The 21,257-nt window shown below is 38.6% G+C and overlaps 2 protein-coding genes across 2 annotated transcripts; one reads left to right on the top strand and one right to left on the bottom strand.

The window, feature by feature from the left end:
• The first annotated feature begins 12,778 nt into the window (after positions 1–12,778).
• On the top strand, positions 12,779–15,938 carry fam183a (family with sequence similarity 183 member A). The gene is made up of 5 exons (XM_038715281.1): positions 12,779–12,856; positions 12,938–13,059; positions 13,625–13,684; positions 13,809–13,912; positions 15,500–15,938. Exons 2-5 carry the CDS (start codon positions 12,939–12,941, stop codon positions 15,593–15,595), a joined length of 381 nt encoding a protein of 126 aa, XP_038571209.1. The 5' UTR covers positions 12,779–12,856; position 12,938; the 3' UTR covers positions 15,596–15,938.
• On the bottom strand, positions 15,637–20,835 carry ebna1bp2 (EBNA1 binding protein 2). Its single transcript, XM_038715280.1, has 9 exons — positions 20,639–20,835; positions 20,396–20,479; positions 20,006–20,178; positions 19,463–19,586; positions 18,976–19,065; positions 18,553–18,628; positions 18,264–18,354; positions 16,581–16,749; positions 15,637–16,449 (listed from the first exon to the last, which is right to left on the bottom strand). The coding sequence occupies exons 1-9, from the start codon at positions 20,732–20,734 to the stop codon at positions 16,402–16,404; spliced, it is 951 nt and encodes a 316-aa protein (XP_038571208.1). The 5' UTR covers positions 20,735–20,835; the 3' UTR covers positions 15,637–16,401.
• Between the last annotated feature and the right edge of the window lie 422 nt (positions 20,836–21,257).

Below are 21,257 nucleotides of genomic sequence, written 5' to 3'. Positions count from 1 at the left end.
ATCAGAGCTTTTGTTTTGCAGCTGCATCTATGTCATCTCATGTTTCGGATACAGTCCATTTGAAACTTCTTTTTACATAATGCTTTTTCCAGGTAATGTTACATTAACTCTTGTATGTGTCACTTTTTTTATTTGTAAAAGGTAACATGTAGAAACATAATCTTTTCTGTGACCTTAGCCATCATCACACCTTATTATATCTGTGCTTATATGCACTTGGTTAAGGCCAACTACACCTTGAACCATAAACTCCCTGCCAAGTTATATACGGCCCGTTTTAGGTTTCCTAATTGATGGCTTGACATATTTATAATCCCTGCATGTCATGGCTGGTTCGGAGTCTTTCACTAAGTCAGTATTGGGAGTGATGAAGTGGCCCTCTTCACTTTCAGTGTCTCAAATCACTGCCAGATAAAAATCTCATATCTCCAAATAGCCAGCTCTCCAGGACTTGCAGAAAATAGGTTGTTTCCTGACTGATGCCAGGATGAATCATGTGGTTTATTATGAATTGATATGAATGTGTCTGATGGGCCAGTGAGCCATGACATGCACTAAACAAAATTAGAACCTTGTAAAATCCACAGTAATGAAAAAATAAGGTGTTGCAAGATTTCCACACAGCAACGCTATTTTCTGAGGCCTTGTTCCGCTGTCTTGAGATGCCAAGCCGTGACAAAGCCAGATCTTTTCCCCAAACAAAGTGGCCACTTTGGCCAGGAATTTGACATGAGTGATAACTCCATCCCTCCCTCCCAATAGTCTTCCTATTCATGAGATCTGAGCCATGGACACTTGGGTTTGTGTTATTAGCCCCACAGCTACAGAGGGTTAATGATGCAAACCATTGAGGCAGTAAACATCACAGAGGCAGAGAGAGTGCTGCTTATTTGAAGGTTAGAGAATGCGAGTTTGAAACAACAGGGTAACATTGAAGATCTTTCAGCTTTTACCAATTTTGCTTAAGATTTTAATTATTGATTTAAGTTCTCATGTTGGAATATTATTTGAGCAAGAATATTGTCATATATATAAGAAATATTTTGACAAAATAAAAAACAATGTAAATCCATGTGTCGTAATGAAATCAATTGTAACAAATGTAACCAGGAAGTCACTTTTACATCACAGCTGTAAAATAACAAAATGATATATTAATCTCTACTGCTAATACTTTTTAAATGTAGGTATTACTTTGATTTATTTATGTCTGCATACATAGAGGAATATATGAGTTAATATTCATGCCTTTTTTTAAAGCAACATTATGTAGTAATTTTATCTTAAAATCACAGCTTCAAAATTATTTTGATGATCCAATGACTTGTAATAGGGTGAATGGCGTCTCTGTCATTGCCACTCCAGGCCTGCAGCGCCTGGTATTGCACTATGCCTGGTATTGGATTACAGCACCAACACGACTCTTCTGCAAGCAAGCTATAAGCAAAAATATACAATGTAAGGGACTAAAAAAGCTGAAAGGATGCAAGACTGATGCCCAGCTAGCCTTGTTGCTGTTGGGCTGGAAAGAAATAACTTATTAGCTGGCTTGCTATGTCTTGTTTTTACTCTTGCTTAATGTTTGCCTGTGTTAACAGAGTTGGCGACTTGAGCAAAGTCAGCCAGAGGATTCACAGACAGAGGTTTAGCTGCTAGCTATAAATCTCAAGTTGATGTTAGCAAACTTACTAGATAACACACTTGAACATCTCTAACATTACTTTAAGTGCTCTTGCGTTGGTTGCTGTCTAGCTTTGTTGGCTAGCTTACCGCCCAAGTTTCAAGCAACATTATGCTGCTGCTGGTGGAGAGTGGAGTTGGTGTTGAGCGAGAGCTGAGTGAGTGGGCAACATAACCAGGCTCAGCCGCCTCTGAGGCTAAGAGACCAAAGAGGACGTTGACGGAGCAAGCTAAGAGGAAAGAGAGTGACCAAGCAAAAGGCTGCCAGATGTTGGCGAGAGTTTCGTGAAATAAAAGAAGACAGAATCAACAATATTCCATATTATCTCTTTAAGGCTACTCTTCCCTCCACATGGTTCATACAGTAAGCTAACATTTATTTTTTCTGGTAATTTAGTTCGCTATGGAACAGTTACAGCTGGCAATTACTTGTACATTTAAGATCTCTACAGAAGATGATTGTGTGGTGGAACACATTTTAATTTAGGGACATTATGTAAAACATGTGACTTACATAACATAAGTCATGTATGAAATAAGTCAACTTGGACTGATTAAGTCAACTTTCCTCCATAGTTTACTTGACCCATCCATGTACCTATCCATCCACCCCCTACGCAACAACAGCGACCTGTCAGATGTAGCAATGTGTATCCCTCCCCAGCTCCAGCCTCTCGTCCAAATATGGTAATTTCTAGTACCAAAATGGATGGTGATGGCCAAAATGAAAAAGTCGAGGCTTCAGAAAGATGGTCCACCAACTAATGGATGACGCCTTCTATTGGTTTGTGGTTGTCCAGTCTATGGATGATACCCAGTCCTAGGCACACTTTTAATTAAATCCCAACAATGACCAAAAATATTGAAACACTTTGAGGTCCATTAATGGTGATTTTACTGCGAACTGCCAAGCCCACCAGCTTTTCTTTATGGTAAGGATCAAGCCTTAATGCTGTGAATACCAAAAGGATCTCTTACCAGTCAGAGGATTGTATGAGCAAATGCAACGACAGGGATTCATAGCTCATCTCACTTTCTCAGGCTACATTTACTGATGTTCTCCAAATCTCTGTTTCACAAGATGTTTTGAAAAGAGGAGGGGAGGGTTGCCATTAAAGTCACAATGTGATCTATTCTGTTATTTCGCAGTGGCAATGAAAATCAGCACATTAAAAAATAATGTGAAATCGTAAACAAAAAAGATTGCTTCATGTTACGATAAGGCTTTAGTGAGTAGTCAGACCTCGGTGCTGCACAGACAACCAGTCAGAACAATATAAAACCTTTAAATTGTTTTTCACTTTCCCTAATGCTAGTCTTTTCTTGTGATATGATTCTTTTGGATAGAATTCTCCCAAACAAATTAAAAGATTTTTGAACTTAGTGAAATGGGATTTCCACTGCTCATGATATTAAGCTGCATGACTTCCCATGTCCTATCTTCTCCCACTCTCCAATTTATAATTCAAAAACAACATTGTATAGAAGTAATAAATTCTTCTTTAAGATTTATGTGGGAGTGTGAGAACCAGAACAGGTAACTGCACTGAAATGCAGCAGGCAGTGACATAGTGAAAAGCAGTTTCTGTACTTTAAAAGAAATACCAGCCAAATAAGTAAAACCAACCAAAAGGGGATGAGGTAGGTAAACAAGCTGAAGTAAACATCACAGCCTGGCTGAGAGTGAGTTTGGGCTTTTAGGGAGGGGTGGGGGCGCTGTGAAGGAACGGGTGCGCTGGATTTAACAGAAGACAAAACGAGTGTCATTGTGAAACAGCATGTGTCACAATAATCGTTTTAATTTGATTAACTTGTTTTTATAATTGTTGGAAGCCAAAACCAAAATCATGATTAAATTTTGATTAATTGCACAGCCATTGGACCTTTTAACTTGTTGATGATGTCACTGAATATAGATTGCCATCAGGTGGTGTTTGTATATTTAATGTTGTATCTGATGCTTGTATTTCAAAAAGCAAAATGCCCGTGATAGACATGGATGGACTCTACTTGTATAGTGCCTTGCTAGTTTTTCCAGCACTTAAACCGCTTTACACTACAAGTCAACATTCGCCCATTCACATACTGATGGCAAGATGCCAACAGAAACAGAAACTAATACATTCACACAGACTTACACAGTGATTGTATAGTCATCAGGAGCTACATGCAGACTGGAGGAACCGAGGATTCAACCTCCGTCCTATTGAATAGTGGACATACACAAGAGGCCGCACCCGGAGCTGTAATAAAAATAGAGTTATGCATTTGCCAACGCATTAGTGTTCTCTGCATGTGTATGTACATATGTGAAGCCTTGCATGTGTTTTAAAATATGGGTGATGTTGTCTTCACCAAAAGCTCAAAAACACAATTTCTTCAGCAAATCGATGGGGTTCCACAAACAATCTCACCCATTCAAAAAGCTTCATGTTTCATTTCATGTATCCATGCACCCTGCCTCTCTCACACACAAATAAGCCCAAACAAACCCAGGGGTGCCCTGTCTTGCCACTACTTACCCAGCTAACAATGCTAATCACTTGCTCGTGCTAGCAGGCAAGGCAAGGCTAGAGAAAACCCATCAACCTGACACTCTCACTCCAGGCCATAGCTGCTAATGAAGACAAGCTACTGCATTTAGGAGGCAAATATGAGGAAAAATTTGATTACGAGCCCCTTAAATGCAGCACAAAACAAGTGTTGTTGGACACATATGAGTTTTGAAGTCACAGGGTTGCCTGGGTATGGCACTATATTTGTGTATCAATCCTGAGCATGCAATGAGACAATTTGAGCATTTTAAGGGGCACAGTCAAAGCTTCTTTAAAGGAATTACATTCATAATTATTATTTATTGGCGGTGCAGCTAGCAATTATAAAGTTACAGTAGATAATTAGCTAGATAGCTAACTTCTAACTAACTTACAAGCAAAATTTCATAAACCACGTATGGAACCAAAACTGTAGACTTGAACCAAAACTGTAGACTTGAACCAAAACTGTAGACTTAAGTGAGGCTGTGGTGTATCTACTCACCATTTCTACCAGTGCTTCCAAACTGATAATCCCACTGATGATCAAATTTGAGACAATCCAATTCTCTGATTGGCACATTCAAATTGTGGCACACCGTAATACTCACTGTCAGGTTGAGTGAGCTTGCAGGCAAACATGAGCACACAGAGCAGAGATGTTATGAGAGCAAGAGAGACACTACTAGCTAATTTTTAGAGAGAGAAAATGAGGTCTGTTTATGTGGATAATAGCAAACACTCATTTTATGGGCACAGAATACATTGATTTGATTGCTCAAATTAAAGTATTCTTTGTGTGATACTTTCTCTTCAAAATATAATTTATGTGTTTGCTCAAAATGTCCTATTGCACACTGGGGATGGAGGCACAAATATTATGGCAACTGGGCTCCCGCTGCAAAAGTGCAAGAAAAGAACTTTCAGTGTGTTCACTTTGTATTTGGTCTGCCAAAATGTGGTTGCAAATCGGGGTTTTCCCTATCATTATATAAGCGTCTTTTTCACAGCACTAAAGCCAAACAAACAGACAAACTGTATTGTTAAGTTTTGTTTTCTCTTACATGTCATTTATGAGCACCCTGCTTCTCTCCTCTGCTCTCTGTCGGTGTTTCACTGAGGGCAGACACACACACACACACACACACACACACACACACGCGCGCCGTTATATCACAGCACAGTCGGCATGCTAGCTCGAGCTTATCACTTAAACTCTCAAAAGTGCATCTGCAGATGCAAGACATAAGCTCGTTGAAGACTTTGTGGCTGTGTGGGTGAAAAAAGAAATGATCATTAATCAAGTAATAAGTTATTTAATAGGGGACAATTCACAGCAGGCTACAAGTATTACAAAAATACATTAATTTTGAACTGTATCCATGAATAATTTTATACATTTGAACAGTCCTACATGCACATTTGGTATGATACATCAAATTCATTGATACTGATTACATTTTTAATATTATCTTAACTGAGTTGTTGAAATTGTATTCATCCACCACATGATCACCCACTCTTTTCATGATTAAATGTGCTTAAATTGTAAAACACATAAATCAGAGAAACTAAAACGGAAAATTTGGGATAATAATAAAAATTAAAACGCATTTCATAGGGCCCTAGTATTGCACTAAACTAAAGAAATCGTGAAAAAGAGAATGCCATGAAACATTTCAACAATCAGTGGTTCAGCTCCAAATCTGAGCAGAAGTCAACAACCTAAAAACAATATAAAAGGTAAAAACTATTCATTTTCATTACATTATATATCAAATGGTGTGCTGAATTTACTGAATGTATTTTCTGCATTTGAGGAACTAACATTGTGAAATAGCCATCTGCAGTGAGGTCTATCCTAATCTATACTACAGTAATCTCTGTCCTACCTGAGAAAGTCTCCTTCAGTGAGACAAAACAGGAGATTACAGACAAGAGCAATGGTGACACAGAGCTACCATCTGATGGAAAGACAGCTTTCCCATGGCCATGATGTCTCCAGTGAGCCCCAGACACCTACAAGACTATCAAAACAAACTGGAATGCACAAGTGTGTGTGTAAGTGTGTTTGTACATGTACCAGTGCATGGGGTCTACTATAACCTGTTGTCTCCAGTGCAAGGTGAATAGATAGAACAGCCACAGCAGGGGTGTGTGTTTGTATGTGTGTGCCTCTGCGTAAAGGTGCCCTGCTTCTTCAAACATGAGTTGTTTAAAAGAGAGGAGAATAAAAACCCATGATCAGATAAGTAAACACACACAGTACCTCTGCTAGAATAAAAAAAAAGCTGATAAAAGCTGAGATAAATTATTATCGCAGTACGTGAGGAGACAAAGGGCTGAGATGGGTGGGATTGTATTTGCTGTTAGATTAGTGTTCTGGTTGACTGGCAGCCACAGACAGAGCAGACACGGGGGTCCAGAGTCAAACCACAAAACCGCTTTCCCACAGTCTTCGCTGGAGATAACTGTCCGTGGAGGAGTTCTTGTTGGCCATGCAAAGTGTCACTTTGACACCAGAGATCACGGTATTTATTTTCAACCGTGATCTTTCTTTAACCTTAACCAAGTAGTTAGCTCTAGTGTCTCTGAATTAGGTCTCCATAATAATTTGAGACCAGGGTTTGTGCCTTGAGTCCTGCATACATTTAGGTTTAAGCAACAAAAGCTCTTTAGTTAAGGGTTAGGGAAGCGGCTTCATTTACATGCTGATAAAGTAAAGGAAGTACATCATCTGTTGGGCCTTCTTGGCGAGGGAGGTGAAGTTTAGCACCCACTTGAGGTCCTGGGAGATGATGGTGCCCAGGAGTCACCCAGGATGATAGGGGAGGGTGTGGCTGGGCTCTTTCTAAAATCTACAATCATCTCCACTGTCTTCAGAGGAGTTGAGCTTCAGACTGTTCAGGCTGCACCAGGACATCAGATGGTCAATCACCCACCTGTAGGCAGACTCATCCCCCCCAAAGGTGAGCCCAATGAGGGTGGTGTCATCATCAAACTTCAGGAGGTTGACAAACTGGTGACTGTGCAGCTGCTGGTGTACAGGGAGAAGAGCAGAGGGGAAAGAACGCAGCCCTGAGGGGATCCGGTGACAGAGCCTTCTGTGTCGGTGCACCATCACTCTGGAACAAGCTCCCTCTTACTCTCTGCCTCCTCTCTAATAACCTTTAAAAACCAGGTTAAAACACACCTCTTACCCCCCCCCCCCCCCCGTTTCTTAAGCGTTCTTGGGTTTGTTAAAGCTGCAGTCACTAACAAATGAACATAAAATGCAAAACCTTTTGCGTCTGTATCTGCGGCTTGTTTCACTCCCACAAGCAGGAGCCGGTTGCCCTGTGAAGCCTCAGACTTAGGGCTCACTGTCCCCGATGAGGGCTTTTCATTCAAACTTTTATTTATCCAGGATAAAAAAACACCTTGACATTAAAAATCTCTTTTACTTTGCCAGGACCGCTAGTCTCCTAGACCCCTAGTCCCCCTTACTCGTCTTCTCAAAGATGCCTTGCCAACGCTTCAAGGCCCAGGGCAGAGCACCCAAAAAAAATCCCCTCAAAAGTTCTTATCCACTGTTTGTCATCATGCCTCTTTGTCACTGCACAGCGTTTGCACGAACAGCGATTGACACTGACATAGAGACTACTCCTGGCTCTGGTTGCTTGTTTTGACCAGGGAGCAGTGGATTTGTGGAAACGACATTAGGAGCAGTGCATGGAGCTTTAGGATAAGCCATATTTACCGTCTCACTTACTAATGTGAGAATATAGTGACAGTTTGAGCAAATATGAGGAAAAGTTATTTTTAAAAGACTGCTGTAGCTTAACCCCCCGCCTTATTTAGAAAGATATGCATGCTCAAATATTTTTTTTTTGCATGGAGATAACATAGTTTACCTTTGGATATGCTCTAATTATATAACAAACATATGTTGTGATTATTTAAATTTTCAAGGTTATCATACTCCTACATTATTTACTTTGGTGCGATTTCAATGAATGCTGCTCTTTAAAATTCCATTGCAGACTGCATTTGTGCAACAGAAAATCAATTTACATTTTTATTAAGTGGTGCTTGATTGAAAATGGTAAAGCATCCTTTGAATCTTAGTCACTGACACTCCAAGCAAAGGTCAATAGCTACCAGAATGAAAAAAACTTCAGAGGGATTTCATTAAGGTTAAAAACCTCAGCAAACATTTCCTCCTCTTAGAAAAATATCAGCTGCTTTCATTAGCCATCAAACATATGTTGAGTGGATTAGATGGCGTGTGACAGGAAAAAGTGTACACTTCTCATTTGTTTTATGTTAGAGCAATGATAATGAGAATGGCTGAATAATATATGACATAGTGTTTTAATTAGCAGGCAATGGAAGGCACTTGGTAATTAAAACAGCCTTCTGGGGAAAGGTCAAATGCTGGTGCTAGGGCATGGACTTAGATTGAACGACAGCAAGCGATCGGTGAGGGGAACAGGACTCTGAGAAAAGGCACTCAAAATACAAGTCTCATTCTGTGTGTATTTCTAAAAATATCTTTCTCCTCTTTTTGGAATGTGAAGAGAAATTTTGTTCAAATTAAAGTTGTTTTTCACGAAAGAAAGCATTGATTCTTTCTCCGAAGTTACCTCGTTACAGTTACATTTGCTCTTTGGATTGATTTTTCTGTTGATGTTGTAAAGCTGTTTAGACCTACTGCCCTCTCATTTCCCCATAAATTGTACTGTTATCCAAACACAGAATGCGCAGAAGAGTTCCGAAGAGGAAACAAGTGTGCCTCTCGTGCATTGAATTCAATTCCTGAAAGGGTTTCATTGTGTTTGCTTTCCCCGAAATTATATTAGACTATAAGACAGCACACCTATAGTAATGGGAAAAAGGGTTAGGGGTAGGGTTAGGATTACCACTGTAATTCATCTAACAACCCCCCTGAACCAATTCTATGAGAATATGTGTATACCTCTTCTGCAAACTATGGAAGATGCATGTGCAGTTAGAGCTGTAGAAGCTTTCAGGGCTGGATTTGCCATGCTAGGCGATACTTCTCCTGCAGCTTGGCCAGGGAGGACATTGCCTACGATGTTGAGGAGGTGCTGTAGTCCCACTGAAACAGAAGACTTTCTTTTTCTTTACAGTGCATGCAGAATGCTTATTTTCTTTTTTCTATTGTTTGTTCTACACTTTACAAATCCAGTTGTGTTTTGAACACAGTATTTCAGAATAAAAAATATTCAATTCTAGTATTTGTGGGTTTTATATTTGAGTGTGAAGTGTAACACTGAAAATGCAAAAAAACTACTCCCACTGAGCACAGAAGTGTTCAATTGGTTCTTAGAAATGTCTATTCATTTGATGGTATGTGTGTCATTTGAAGACAACATTTTATTTTGAGAAGACAAAACATGCAGTGTTTGCTTTTGCAAGAGATTTGTGGAGTTTTGTGTGTGATTTTTTGTTTTTCTGTTTAGACTTTCAAGAAAATGAGCCATGCTTTCAGAAAACATGTGTAAGCAATTGAGAAAAACTATAACAGCAGGTTGCTCACATACAGTTTATACAATACAATTACCCAATTCTACACTGTACAACACCCAAAGAGAGGTGTAAACTCTCCGATTGCAGAAACAGGTAAGTGATTGTGTGTCACTTTTTTTGTTTGTTTGAGAATTGATTTATATATTTGAGGTTTCTCTGGAAGGCACACTCAGTGGCTGTGTTTACTACATAGTGCACTGTATTTACTGTCCGCTATTTTATTCAAGTGTCTGAATTCTGATTCAAAATGTATGTTCTACAGATTGACACAGCATGTACACTAAGTTTTGCTAACAAGCTATTATGCAGCGTGTTTATAGATGTGACATTGAAGTTGTTTGATGCCTGTTCGATGCCTGCAAGAACACGACCCAAGTTTCACAAGGCCAACAACTAAGGGAAAAATAATGCAATAAAATAAGAACATAAGGAAAATAAAAGAGAGAGAGAAAATAAAATAACAATAGTAAAAACAAAACATGGCTTAATCCCAAATTTTACATTTTATTTATTTAACATTTATTTTACCAGGAAAGAAATCCATTGAGATTTTTAATCTCTTTTACAAAGATGTCCTGGCCAAGATGTGAAAGAGCACAAAGTGCAAGGTGCAAACAAGGCATTACATGTACAGCAACATTATTCATAAGAGTAACAGTATTATTAAATTATTTACAACAAAGTATCAGATAAAAAGACATAAAAGCACAATGAAATTTAAACATATCATAATTTGACTAAATGTTACAGGTGCAAGATGTGTTTAAAACCTGTTTTTGTTTAAAACTGGATACAGGAATAAGAGACTCCAACATGAATATTAGTATTCCAAGACCGCCAAACAGACTGTTTTGAAAGCCATGCATTGGCCAGGACATCCTTGTAAAAGAGATTAAAAATCTCAATGGATTTCTTTCCTGGTAAAATAAAGGTAAAATAAAAAAACAAACAAACAAAAACAAGATTTCTGTTGATAAAACGAGCTGATAAAGTGGCACAACAAGGAAAAGAGCATGCCATTTAATCACGTCCTCAGATCTTTACAGGATAATGCTTTTGCACACTTCACCACACACTAGTCAGTCTTTAATAATTCTCCTCAGCCACATTAAAACCAAACAAAATGCTTCCTTCCTACTAACACTCAGGGGATGATAGAGATTAGATCCCCTCCGTTAACACGCATTACTTGACAAACAAATGGCTCCTCGTTAACATGTTAGAGGGGGAGAATAGGAAACAGTTAGCTGAAACGCTGTCATATTTGATGAACTCTCACTTCTTCCCTGGCATGTGGATGACACTGGAGTTTGAACAAACTCACAAACTGGCCTTTTACTATTCCCAGCCTGAGGAACTCAAAAGCTGCCTTGATGATAACTCGGCCCGACACTGTGACAAGAGCCGAGGGAACAAAGCTTGACACCACAAGCCCTCCCATCCTCCAGTAATACATATTGCTCACTCTTCCACGCACACATACACAAACACCACAGGGGACTTGTCACCCACCCACACTGAAATCACTGAAATCTCCTCCTGCAGCCACTCCAGTGTTTGAGTTATTACCTGTTTCCATTATATCTTTCACACAGGGCCAATAAAGCTTGAATCAGGTTATGAGAGTTGAATATTTCAACCTTTATTAAGCTGTCTGTTACTGTGAGAAGAACCATGTGTACACACAAGCACACAAAGTTCACACAACCATCAAAGATAGGGGCGGGAGTGTGTACAAACAAAATGATTACTTCCGAGAAGAGCAGATGGGACAGTGTGAGGAGAAGGAAGGCTGGAGGAAGAGGAGGAGGGGAAACCAAATGAAAGGGAAATGAAATGTGAGGAGACAAGTGGTGAGAAGGATTGTCACTGCAGCTTTGAAAGGATATCGGCGCACCCACAGCAGCCACCCAAGCATAAGTACTATTTACAAGATGTGAAAGTACTATTATTTATGTGTGATTCGTGACACCGCAGAGAGCAGAGGAAGTCAAGTGTACTCCAAGACAATGTGAAGAAATGCCACTCCACTTTTTTACACACACTGCACTTAATCTCAGGGTCACTGGTCATCTGGGTAGTTTGTGTTTCTTAAAAGTTTCTTTATCTAATAAGCCAGCAGACACACATGCACTTGTACACTCCTGTGCAGTGAAAGTGTGTGTGTGTTTTTGTGCAGAATTCAGACTTACACAATCCTGGTGAGCGACCTGAGAAAAAAATGCCTCAACTGTCATCTGTCACATTAAGAGAACATACACAAACAAAAATCACTGTGTACTTGGGCTGGCTACATCTTCTCACATTCTGAACATATTCATTCATTCAGCACTCTTTCACTACATTTTGATGGGCAAACATTTTCAACATGGCACAAGACAGTAGTGGTTCGAAGGAAATGCAATGTATATTAGGATGAAGAAATGGCCGCTGCAAATCTGTGCTTTTGACTTTCCTCGGAAACATTCCACCTTAGTTATGTTGCTATAGCCTAGGTCTAGACTGCTGGGAACTTTCCAGGATGCACTGAACTCCTCTCTCTCTTCATCTGTATACATTCTTATCCCATTAATGCATGTTAATATATGCAAACTCGACTTCTTTACCCGTCTCCACCCCCTCTCTCAACCTAACCAGTCGTGGCAGTCAACCACCCACCCTGACTCTAGGTTCTGCTTGTTCTTGTTACTGTTGCAAGTGCTTGCTAATGGTGGGAATTGTTAGGTCTCTGTAAATAATTTTAAAAAGTACAGTACAGTCTAGACAAAATGCAACTTCTGTTATGAATTGTCGCAATATAAATCAAATCTAATTCATTCTAATATATTAAAATGTATTATATTTACAATGGTCTTCATAAAAATTTAGTGAAATTTAGTTTTAAAAAAGTTGTTTGTCTCTGCTGCTGTGTTACTTTCTACTGCATGATGTAATGTAGTTGATATAAATGTATGACACAGTGTAAAGGATTATACTGTGAATGTGTGAAGGGCTCCTGAACTCATCCACCATGACCAAATCTGAGCGCGCTGCGCCACCGTGTGTTCGAGGCACCGTACTGCAGCGCGAGGCATTGTTTACTGTTGCTTGGTAACACGCATAAAAATCAGGTATAAACTCGTACCCGTCAGAGAGCGCCTTTATTTTGCCAGCTGTCGGTATCACTGCTGATTTTTTAATCTGTTTTTCAGCATGGCAGCGAACGAGAAACGGGATTTGGTCCATCAAAACGCTATTCACGTTGAGACGATCCGGAAAGAGCAAAGACACCAGAAACTCCACACGGAATTCAGCATCAACCCACACAGGAAATGTAGGCTAAGTCTGTCCTCTTTCAGCTGCTGTCTTTTTTCTTTAGCCACAGATATAAGTGGATCTAAAGGAGACTGTGTGTGTGTTCACACGCAAGAAATTTGTATCTAGTAAAATTTCTTTTCAAGGATGGGAATTTTGTCTCTCACTCGGTCTCATTAATGCAGGGACTAACACTAGACGACTATTAAATTGATTTTATTTTTGTTTGTAGTGCTCAGAGAATAGAAAATGGAAATAAAATCGGAGAACTATAAAGGCACTGCCTGGGATCCAAATGTGAACAAGTTGGAATGAAATTCCTTGCTTGCAAAAGAGGATAAATGACAAAGTACCATAACATAAAACACATATTTATTTATATAAAACGTTACACCATGTACCATATCTGGCAATTTATGCCATTATGTCTGATAAAATAGCTATATTGGCCAAGTGTGTGTACTGTTCACATACAAGGAACCTGACTTTTTGTACACTAAACTGTGTACAGCTACATTGCTGCACTGTATGTTGCCTTTTTTTCTCACAATCTTGTGTGTGTTTGTGTGTCTACTGCCTCTCAGTGCATGTCCTGCCAGACAAACCCATGTCTAGGAAACCAACAGAAGTGATTGCAGACAACAGTAAGTTTACATTGATTTAGTTGAAAATAAATTAAATAAATGTTTTCCTCTTCTCTTCTATTATGGATAAATAAGACTATCGTATCTGTATTACTGATAATGCATATAAGTTTCTCTTATCTAGCTGACTTTATCGAGGCCTTCCACAAGGCGCGCCAGGAGCCTACCAAGAAATATAAAATGCCACAGACTGAGAATCAGGAGATAGGATGGGTGTCAACTCCACTGGTGAGGAAAAAGTTGATCAGAATCATTAAACATACTGCAGGACATTGCGGTGGCATTGTGAGCAGAGAGCCTGCATTTTAGCAAGATGACCTAAATTCAATGATATAGCCTTCTGTCCCTGAAAAGTATTTCTAAAATAGGGAGAATGAAGACAAGAAAACATAGTATTTCTTTTCATATTTATGCTGATGAAACACAAATGTACTTGCCCGTCAGATCCACAGACCCTGGAATGCTGAGTTTACTTACCGACTGCCTTTGTGAAGTTAAAAAACGGATGTCAAATAATTTCCTCCAGCTGAACTCAAAATCCTGGTCATCGGGTCCCAGCAGACGGCAAAACAAATACTGCCATCTGCTGGTTCCCTAGTAAATCACATTAAGCCTGTTGCAAAGAACCTTGGTGTCTGGTTTGATAGTAATTTAAATTTCGAGCAGCAAACCACAAAGCTTGTTCAATCATGTTTTATCAACTTAGAAATCTATGTTAACTTTTAAGGACACCGAGACCATTTTACACACCTTCATCTCATCACGCCTGGATTATTGCAACAGCCTTTTCACTTGTTTATCCCAAAAATCTATTGATCGACTCCAGACTGTCCAGAACTCAGCTGCCAGGCTTTTAACCAGAACAAAGAAATATGACCACATTACTCCTATTTTAGCTTCATTACACTGGCTCCCAGTATGTTTTAGAATTGACTTTAAAATTTTATTGATCAGTTTTAAACCTCTTCATGGCCTCTCGCCTTGTTTCTGACTTTTTAGTCCCATACACACCAGCACGTACCTTGAGATCCTCGGGCAGAGGTCTGTTGTCTGTTCCAGAGTCTCGACTGAGCGTTTGCTGTCAGGGCCCCGAGGCTCTGGAACAGCCTGCCCGAGGAAATCAGGTCGGCTGAGTCAGTGAACTCTTTTAAGTCCCTTCTTAAAACATACTTTTATAAGAAAAAGCCTTTCCCAATTTGTTTGACTTTATTTTATCCCTTTTATTTTATTCTATTGTACTTATTTTATATTTATCTTAAACATGTATTTTAGTCTTTTCAATGTCAATTTCTTGCTTTTATCTTGTATTACTTGTATTACTGTTTTTGGGGTATTATTGTCTCTACACTTGTTAAAGCACTTTGTAACTTGTTTTTGAAAAGTGCTCTACAAATAAAGATTATTATTATTAGAAGATGTTATAAAAGTAATTACTTTTTAAGTTTTTAGATGATTTAAGTCCCAGTGTCACCGTATGTTTTAAAATAAATCGATATTGTTATGGGTTTTGTTTGAGATGAAACATGAAAAGATTTGTGTGCACAGCTTTATGTATAGTAACTCATTTTGGTAATCTTACAATGATGTTGAGTTTTACATACGGGGGCATTTCTACGCAAGTAAACAATATGAGTACTGATACTATTTCAAGGAATCATTTATTAATTTCAAAAAAAGAAGACTGAGATCATGAGTTTTGAATATTGCAAATACTGCACAAAAATGAGCATTTGTTTTCTGGTTTTATGTAATGATCACTTAAATCCAACTTTGTTGCCAGAATGCTGATTCTGTCCATTATGTTCCCGCCCCCAGATCCCATCAAACCGCAGTGACAAGAGATTAAATTTCTACAGAGTCATCTCGGACATCACCGGACACAAAGAATCTGCTCTGCGTTCATCAAATTAGACCAAGACAGAAAGAATGTAAATCTACAAAAAGTGAGCAGCTATGTTCAGATTTTTTAATCATACAAAGTTGTCATCGCCAGAAGCTGCCCTTTTTCATTTCCATCTTAGCAAGCTAAGAAAAACACTTGCAGGGGAAACATTTACACAGGTCTATACGAAGCACACTTGTCCATCGCATACTTATCATATTAATGTGGGGAAAGGGCAAAACTAACAGCTGCTCAATATTATAAAATGTCATGTCACATGGGAGAGAAATGAGTCAAGGAGCTGAGCTAGAAAAAAGAAGACACTAAACACTTTGGAGCACACAGCATAAATTAGATGGCAAGAAGGTTGGTGTAGATATTGAGGTGTGATCACGGAAAGTTGCTTTAAAACCACTTTATCAAATAGGTATAGAGAGAAACAATTATGTCCATAGAACATAAAAACTGGTCTATAATAAAGAACAGACATTTATTTCCGTAACATTCAGATACTCTTTTTTTTGGAACACTACTTTGTGGTTTGGGTAGCTCTATGTAGTCAACTCTTGGGTTTACCATTTCTACTCCCGTCATGTCCTTCATACGGCTTCCTATATGTAGATGGCAGAAGGTGTCTCTGTCTGTGGCTTGAAGGGTCCCTCCATATCAATCCAGACATTTACTGAAGGCATATAGTACAAAAAGTGTAGAATAAAAGCCCATGTTCTCCTAAATGGCTCCTGATGTATATGGATGAGAGACTGGGGAGCAAGTGGGCAGATCCTGCCTAGAAGAAAGGTTTAAATCCAACCTATTGACCTGCCTGTGTCAGTTTTTATGAGCGAGACTTCATCTTCTTGCGTACCGACTTGCCTGGGCGTTTCTGAAAAACAAAATGGAAAAAACTGAGCTTCTCTCAATAAAGAGCACTATGTTTTTTTTAATAATTTTCTTTGGCAAATTGTCAACATTTATTAAATCAAGTCAGCAGTGTTTTATGTGTGTGTGACTCACATTTTGTCCTCCTTTGCCTTTCTTCCCTCCTTTGCCGCCCTTTGCATGAGCCACTTTGGCGCGGAAACTGGAAACATCATTGAAACTCTCCTTGGTGTTCCACTTCTTTCCACTTTTCTTGCCCCCAAAGCCAAACTTCTGGTCCTTGTATTTTCTCTTGGCATTGGAGCTGTCAAAATAACAGGAAAAAATGTATCTTTTTTGTGAAAATGCCACAAACATCATCAGTTTGTTTTGAAGTGACTTTATAATCTGAATATTTTTCTGAAATGTGTCTTGCATCCCAAGATGTACAGTGTAAAATACACCAAAACAAATACAGACATATTTACACAGTACAAATATGTGAATGTGTGTTTAATAGCTCCTTTTTACATTCAGTGCTTAGTATACACCGAACAATGAGGCCTACTGAGAAAAAGGGATCGACTGATGTGTTTTTTTCTGGGGCGATCCTGATCATTAGTAACCAATTACACCGATGGCCGATATGTGGTCCTGATATACATTTGCTGTAAAAAATAAAAATAAAAATGTAATCTTGGTGTCAGAATTTTGATTAACACAAACTCCAACACTTTGTTGAATTTTTGTTGAAAATAACAAGATTAAAGTTAATTGTCATGTTTAATCTTTAAAATACTAAATTAAATGAATTAGAGATCTATCCCAGAGATGGATTTGTTAACTATGAGTGATAAATTATCATAAACTTTGTCTTTACCTGCTGCCATTTATCTTGTATTTATTGTATATTGTTAGGATTTTATTGATACATTTATTTATACTATTTATTGGTTCTGTTCTTTATCTATAATCTTATTGGTTTTTCATTACTAGGCATTACTAATTGCCTTTAAAAAAAAAAAAATATATATATATATATATATAGATATATATATAGATATATAGATATATATAGACACACACATATATTTGTTTTAGTTTTTTTTCTCCACAGCTGCGGTGGATGAGACAGTAGATTAATATAGTGCTTGGTGCAGATGGGAATTGAACCTGGGAACCCCCACTAATGTGTCCTTGAGCAAGACACTTAACCGCTTGTTGCTCCAGAGGCGTGCGACCTCTGACCTTAATAGCAATTGTAAGTTGCTTTGGATAAAAGCGTCAGCTAAATGAATAATTGTAAATGTAAATGATGCAGTACTGCTGGTTTTGCTGCACTTATTTACAGTAATGAGCGTAGTTATGGTCAACTGGTGTAATCTACAGTGATCTCCGCTCACGTGTGTGTGTGTGCGGAGCTCTGCTGGGAGGGAGGGGAGGGGCTGCAGTGTAGTGGGTCGCTCGTTCTATTGACTACATCTGCACAATAGTCAGTGTTGTCCAGGCTGATTATTGGTCGACCCCTACTGAGAACCCAAACTCTGATTTAGCAGTTTGACAGACTGAGAAGCAAAAGAGTTCTGTGGTCTGCTCAGTCAAGCCTATGGGACTCAAAATCGTCTGAAGGCAAAAGTTGATATACTTCAAATAAAATATGAGATGAGCCTGATGTAATATTAGCAACTACATCTATTTAGTATACACAGCTTGAAAACTTGACTCAAAAGGATGACCCAGAATATTTGAGCAGATATGTAGAAGTCTAGCTTTAAGATGAACAGAAACAACAGTATACTTGCTTTTATGTGTGCACACAGCTGAAATGTAACACCTTACCCCTTCTTGTTCAACGCTTTCTTGGGGCCCTGAGAAGAGTCTTTACCCGTCTTTTTGTCTCCTTCCAAGAAATCCAGTTTGTCACTCATTCCTAGGAGTGGGTGTGATCAGAAATCTTAAATCTCAATTTGAAAAGACTCTCACACAACAATTTTGTGGATCATGAACCCTTTATACCCCCCATGCACAATAAATGACACAGAAGCACATTTTTCACCTTTGTGTGTGCAGTGAAAGTTATAAAAAAACAAAAACTGAAGAACGGCCACTCTTCTAAAAAAAACCTCACCTTTCTGGTATTTCTTTACAGCAGACATCATAGCTTTCTTCTCTTTCTGTCTCTTCTGGATTACTTCTATTTGGACCTGGCACACATAAAAAATTCATATTAATTATTTGCACCAAAAGTATTAGTCCTTTATAAAGAAGTCTCTAATAAAACAGGCAAAGATGCTGGTATAGTATCTGTTTTTGCATACTTTCTATTAACATTACACATCAATGAACAACAGTGCAAAGGTAGACCTCTAGGTCACATTATATCCTACATGTTAAAAGGGTATTTTTAAGAAGGGACCCCATAACACCACATGTAGCAGGGTGATGTAAAGTAGACAACATTGTTTACATTCTACTCCATATTCTATCCAACAACAAGGTAAAAGTAATCCAATAAGAGTAGTAACAGTAACAGCAGTAAACAGATACCAACCTTTTTACCAAACTTCCTTTGCTCGCGGAGTTTCTTTGCTTTCTCCGATTTCTCTATTATCTGCTGCTTTGAGATGAGCTTTGTCCTAATCTGGACATAGGGAGAGAATTTTTTTTATTTGCGCCAATATTTGGATTAATGGCAACCATGCTCAGTTCCTGAATCAATTTGTGCAATAAAATGTCAACTGCCCATACTGATTAGACATAAATTAAAGAAGGGAAGAAGACAACATCATCCAACAAGATATTTACAGTAATGTTAGAACATATCTGTTGAAGTGTTACGGTGTCTATGTAAAGACATAGAATTATGTTGAAATTTTTGGTCTACATTTTAACAACTAGGAGAAACCAGCTGTAGGTCTTTCAGCAAAGCTCTTTTGTTATTTGTGTGCGACTATAATTATATGAATTAAGAGCTCTCAATGTGTTGTTTTGCTGTGTCATCTGGTAAGAGTCAAGACCATTGTAATGAAACCGCTCACCTTCTGCATGTGCTGGTCTGACTTGGCCATCTCTGCAAAATAGTCGTCAGGTCTTTTGGTGGATATGCCATGCTTGTTTAAAAGGGGCAGTGCCTCCAGGACTGTAGCTTGAGCTTGACGATAGCTGTAAGTTAGCAAACACACAGAATAAAGATACACTCTCTGTTGTTTTAGTACTGAGAAATTTAGTTTAGATGAAGAAGCAACTGAACTAAATTATCAATTGACAGTTATTTAAATTGTGATTAGTGATACCAACAACAATTACAGTGACATGATATGATTGAAGACTACATTTTTAATTTAAACCTTTAAACCAGCGTGGATTAGAAGTACTTAAAGTGCTTGGGGAAAAAAGGTAACTCTGAACATCTACAATTCCATGACAACTGGGAAATTCCATCTGCTGAGGAAGATCCCATGATGATAATCAAAAGCTTCAGAGCAGCTACTCAGTGGACCTTGTGGTGAGATTGATGTGTCAAAAATAGTTTGACAACAAAACATTTTCAACAAACTACACATCAAGTTACAGGTACTCACAAGAACATCTCCCTCTGGAAATCATCGTCAGCATTGACGTCTCCATTGGTCAGACTTGGAACTTTCCCTTCTACTTTGAAAAGAACGTCTTCAGCTGGCGGGTTGGTTAGGTCCAACCTCTCCACCCAGGGAAGGTCTTTACAGAAGTCAGCAAGGCACTGTTTCAAACCCTCCTGCATCACAACATACAGTGCATCATCAAATATGTTAAGTACCACGATTGTTATTGTAGTACAAAATTAGTTCTATTATTATTTTTATTACAATAGTCAGTTCATGTACGTATATAAAGCATGTTTTCTTTCCCACATGCCTTAACTAACCACTCATCAAGGCCAAAGCTGGACAAGAATTTCAACATTTAAAGTTTGTTATTATGAATTCACTCACCATATTGTTGACAAACTTTTTTGGTTTATCCACCAGAACATTCATCCCTGGTTTCAACAATCCCTTTGAAAAGGCTTCTTGGAGCTAAAGAAAAACAAGAGTTAAGTATATCATAGTCTGTCTCATCTGTACATTTTTGCATAAATGAAAACTACGACGTTTTTGAGTCCGGAGCAGTTTTTACAGTTGTTAGCTTCGGCTGGCTAACGTTAGCCAATGTTAACATGAAAACACCTCACTCACCTCATCGTCTGATAATTCACTGTTTTCCTCCTCTGACTCCTGTCCGAGCAGCGCCTCCTCCTCTAGTGGCTCCATAGTCCTGGTATCGACAATCATAAAATGAGAATATGTGATCTAGTTGCCTGTAAACATGAAGAAGCCTGCTGTGTGTGTATGTATGTGGCGACGACTCCTCACATGTACTGAGCGTTTCACGTGGGGCGGAAGTGACGACAGTGACGCCGTTGAATGTTGCACCAACACAGTCCACCTGCGGAAAAGATGTGTACGATCAAAGGTTCCTACATATGAACTTTTTATTTTATTGAAATTCTCTTTTCCTCCACGATATATTGTTTATTATTGCAGTTGAAAACATTACGTATTTCACGTTTAAAACAGACTATGTCCTGAAAACTTATGTAAAAAAAGAACTTCACTTCGAGTATGCAATGTCAAAGGATTCCTCCTGGAGGTGCTGTCGTGCACCTGAGCAGCTTGCAGTGATGTACAGGACTACACTCAGAATCAGAATCAGAATGCAGCTATTTTTCATCCAGACCTTTTAGTTAAGTCAAAACCCAAACTAAGTTATGGCTTTGTTGAAAGTATTGTTCTTGGTATTTCAAACCCGATCTGG

The sequence above is a fragment of the Micropterus salmoides genome, unplaced genomic scaffold, assembly GCF_014851395.1.
Source record: "Micropterus salmoides isolate LMB-PRFRI ecotype aquatic unplaced genomic scaffold, ASM1485139v1 Ms_hic_scaffold_13, whole genome shotgun sequence".
In the NCBI taxonomy this organism is placed as follows: Eukaryota; Metazoa; Chordata; class Actinopteri; order Centrarchiformes; family Centrarchidae; genus Micropterus; species Micropterus salmoides.
Note: the sequence above shows the minus strand (reverse complement) of the source record. Positions and strands in the feature narration are given on the sequence as shown.

Bases quoted from the DNA above. Each gene is read 5' to 3' on its own strand.
- ebna1bp2 (XM_038715280.1), bottom strand. From the start codon at position 20,734: ATGATTGTCGATACCAGGACTATGGAGCCACTAGAGGAGGAGGCGCTG. The intron at 19,587-20,005 runs GTGAGTACCTGT...GCTAACTTACAG, and splicing joins TTCCAGAGGGAGATGTTCTT to CTATCGTCAAGCTCAAGCTA. The intron at 19,066-19,462 runs GTGAGCGGTTTC...CCCTATGTCCAG, and splicing joins CAGACCAGCACATGCAGAAG to ATTAGGACAAAGCTCATCTC.
- fam183a (XM_038715281.1), top strand. From the start codon at position 12,939: ATGGCAGCGAACGAGAAACGGGATTTGGTCCATCAAAACGCTATTCAC. The intron at 13,060-13,624 runs GTAGGCTAAGTC...ACTGCCTCTCAG, and splicing joins CATCAACCCACACAGGAAAT to TGCATGTCCTGCCAGACAAA. The intron at 13,913-15,499 runs GTGAGGAAAAAG...TCCCGCCCCCAG, and splicing joins GATGGGTGTCAACTCCACTG to ATCCCATCAAACCGCAGTGA.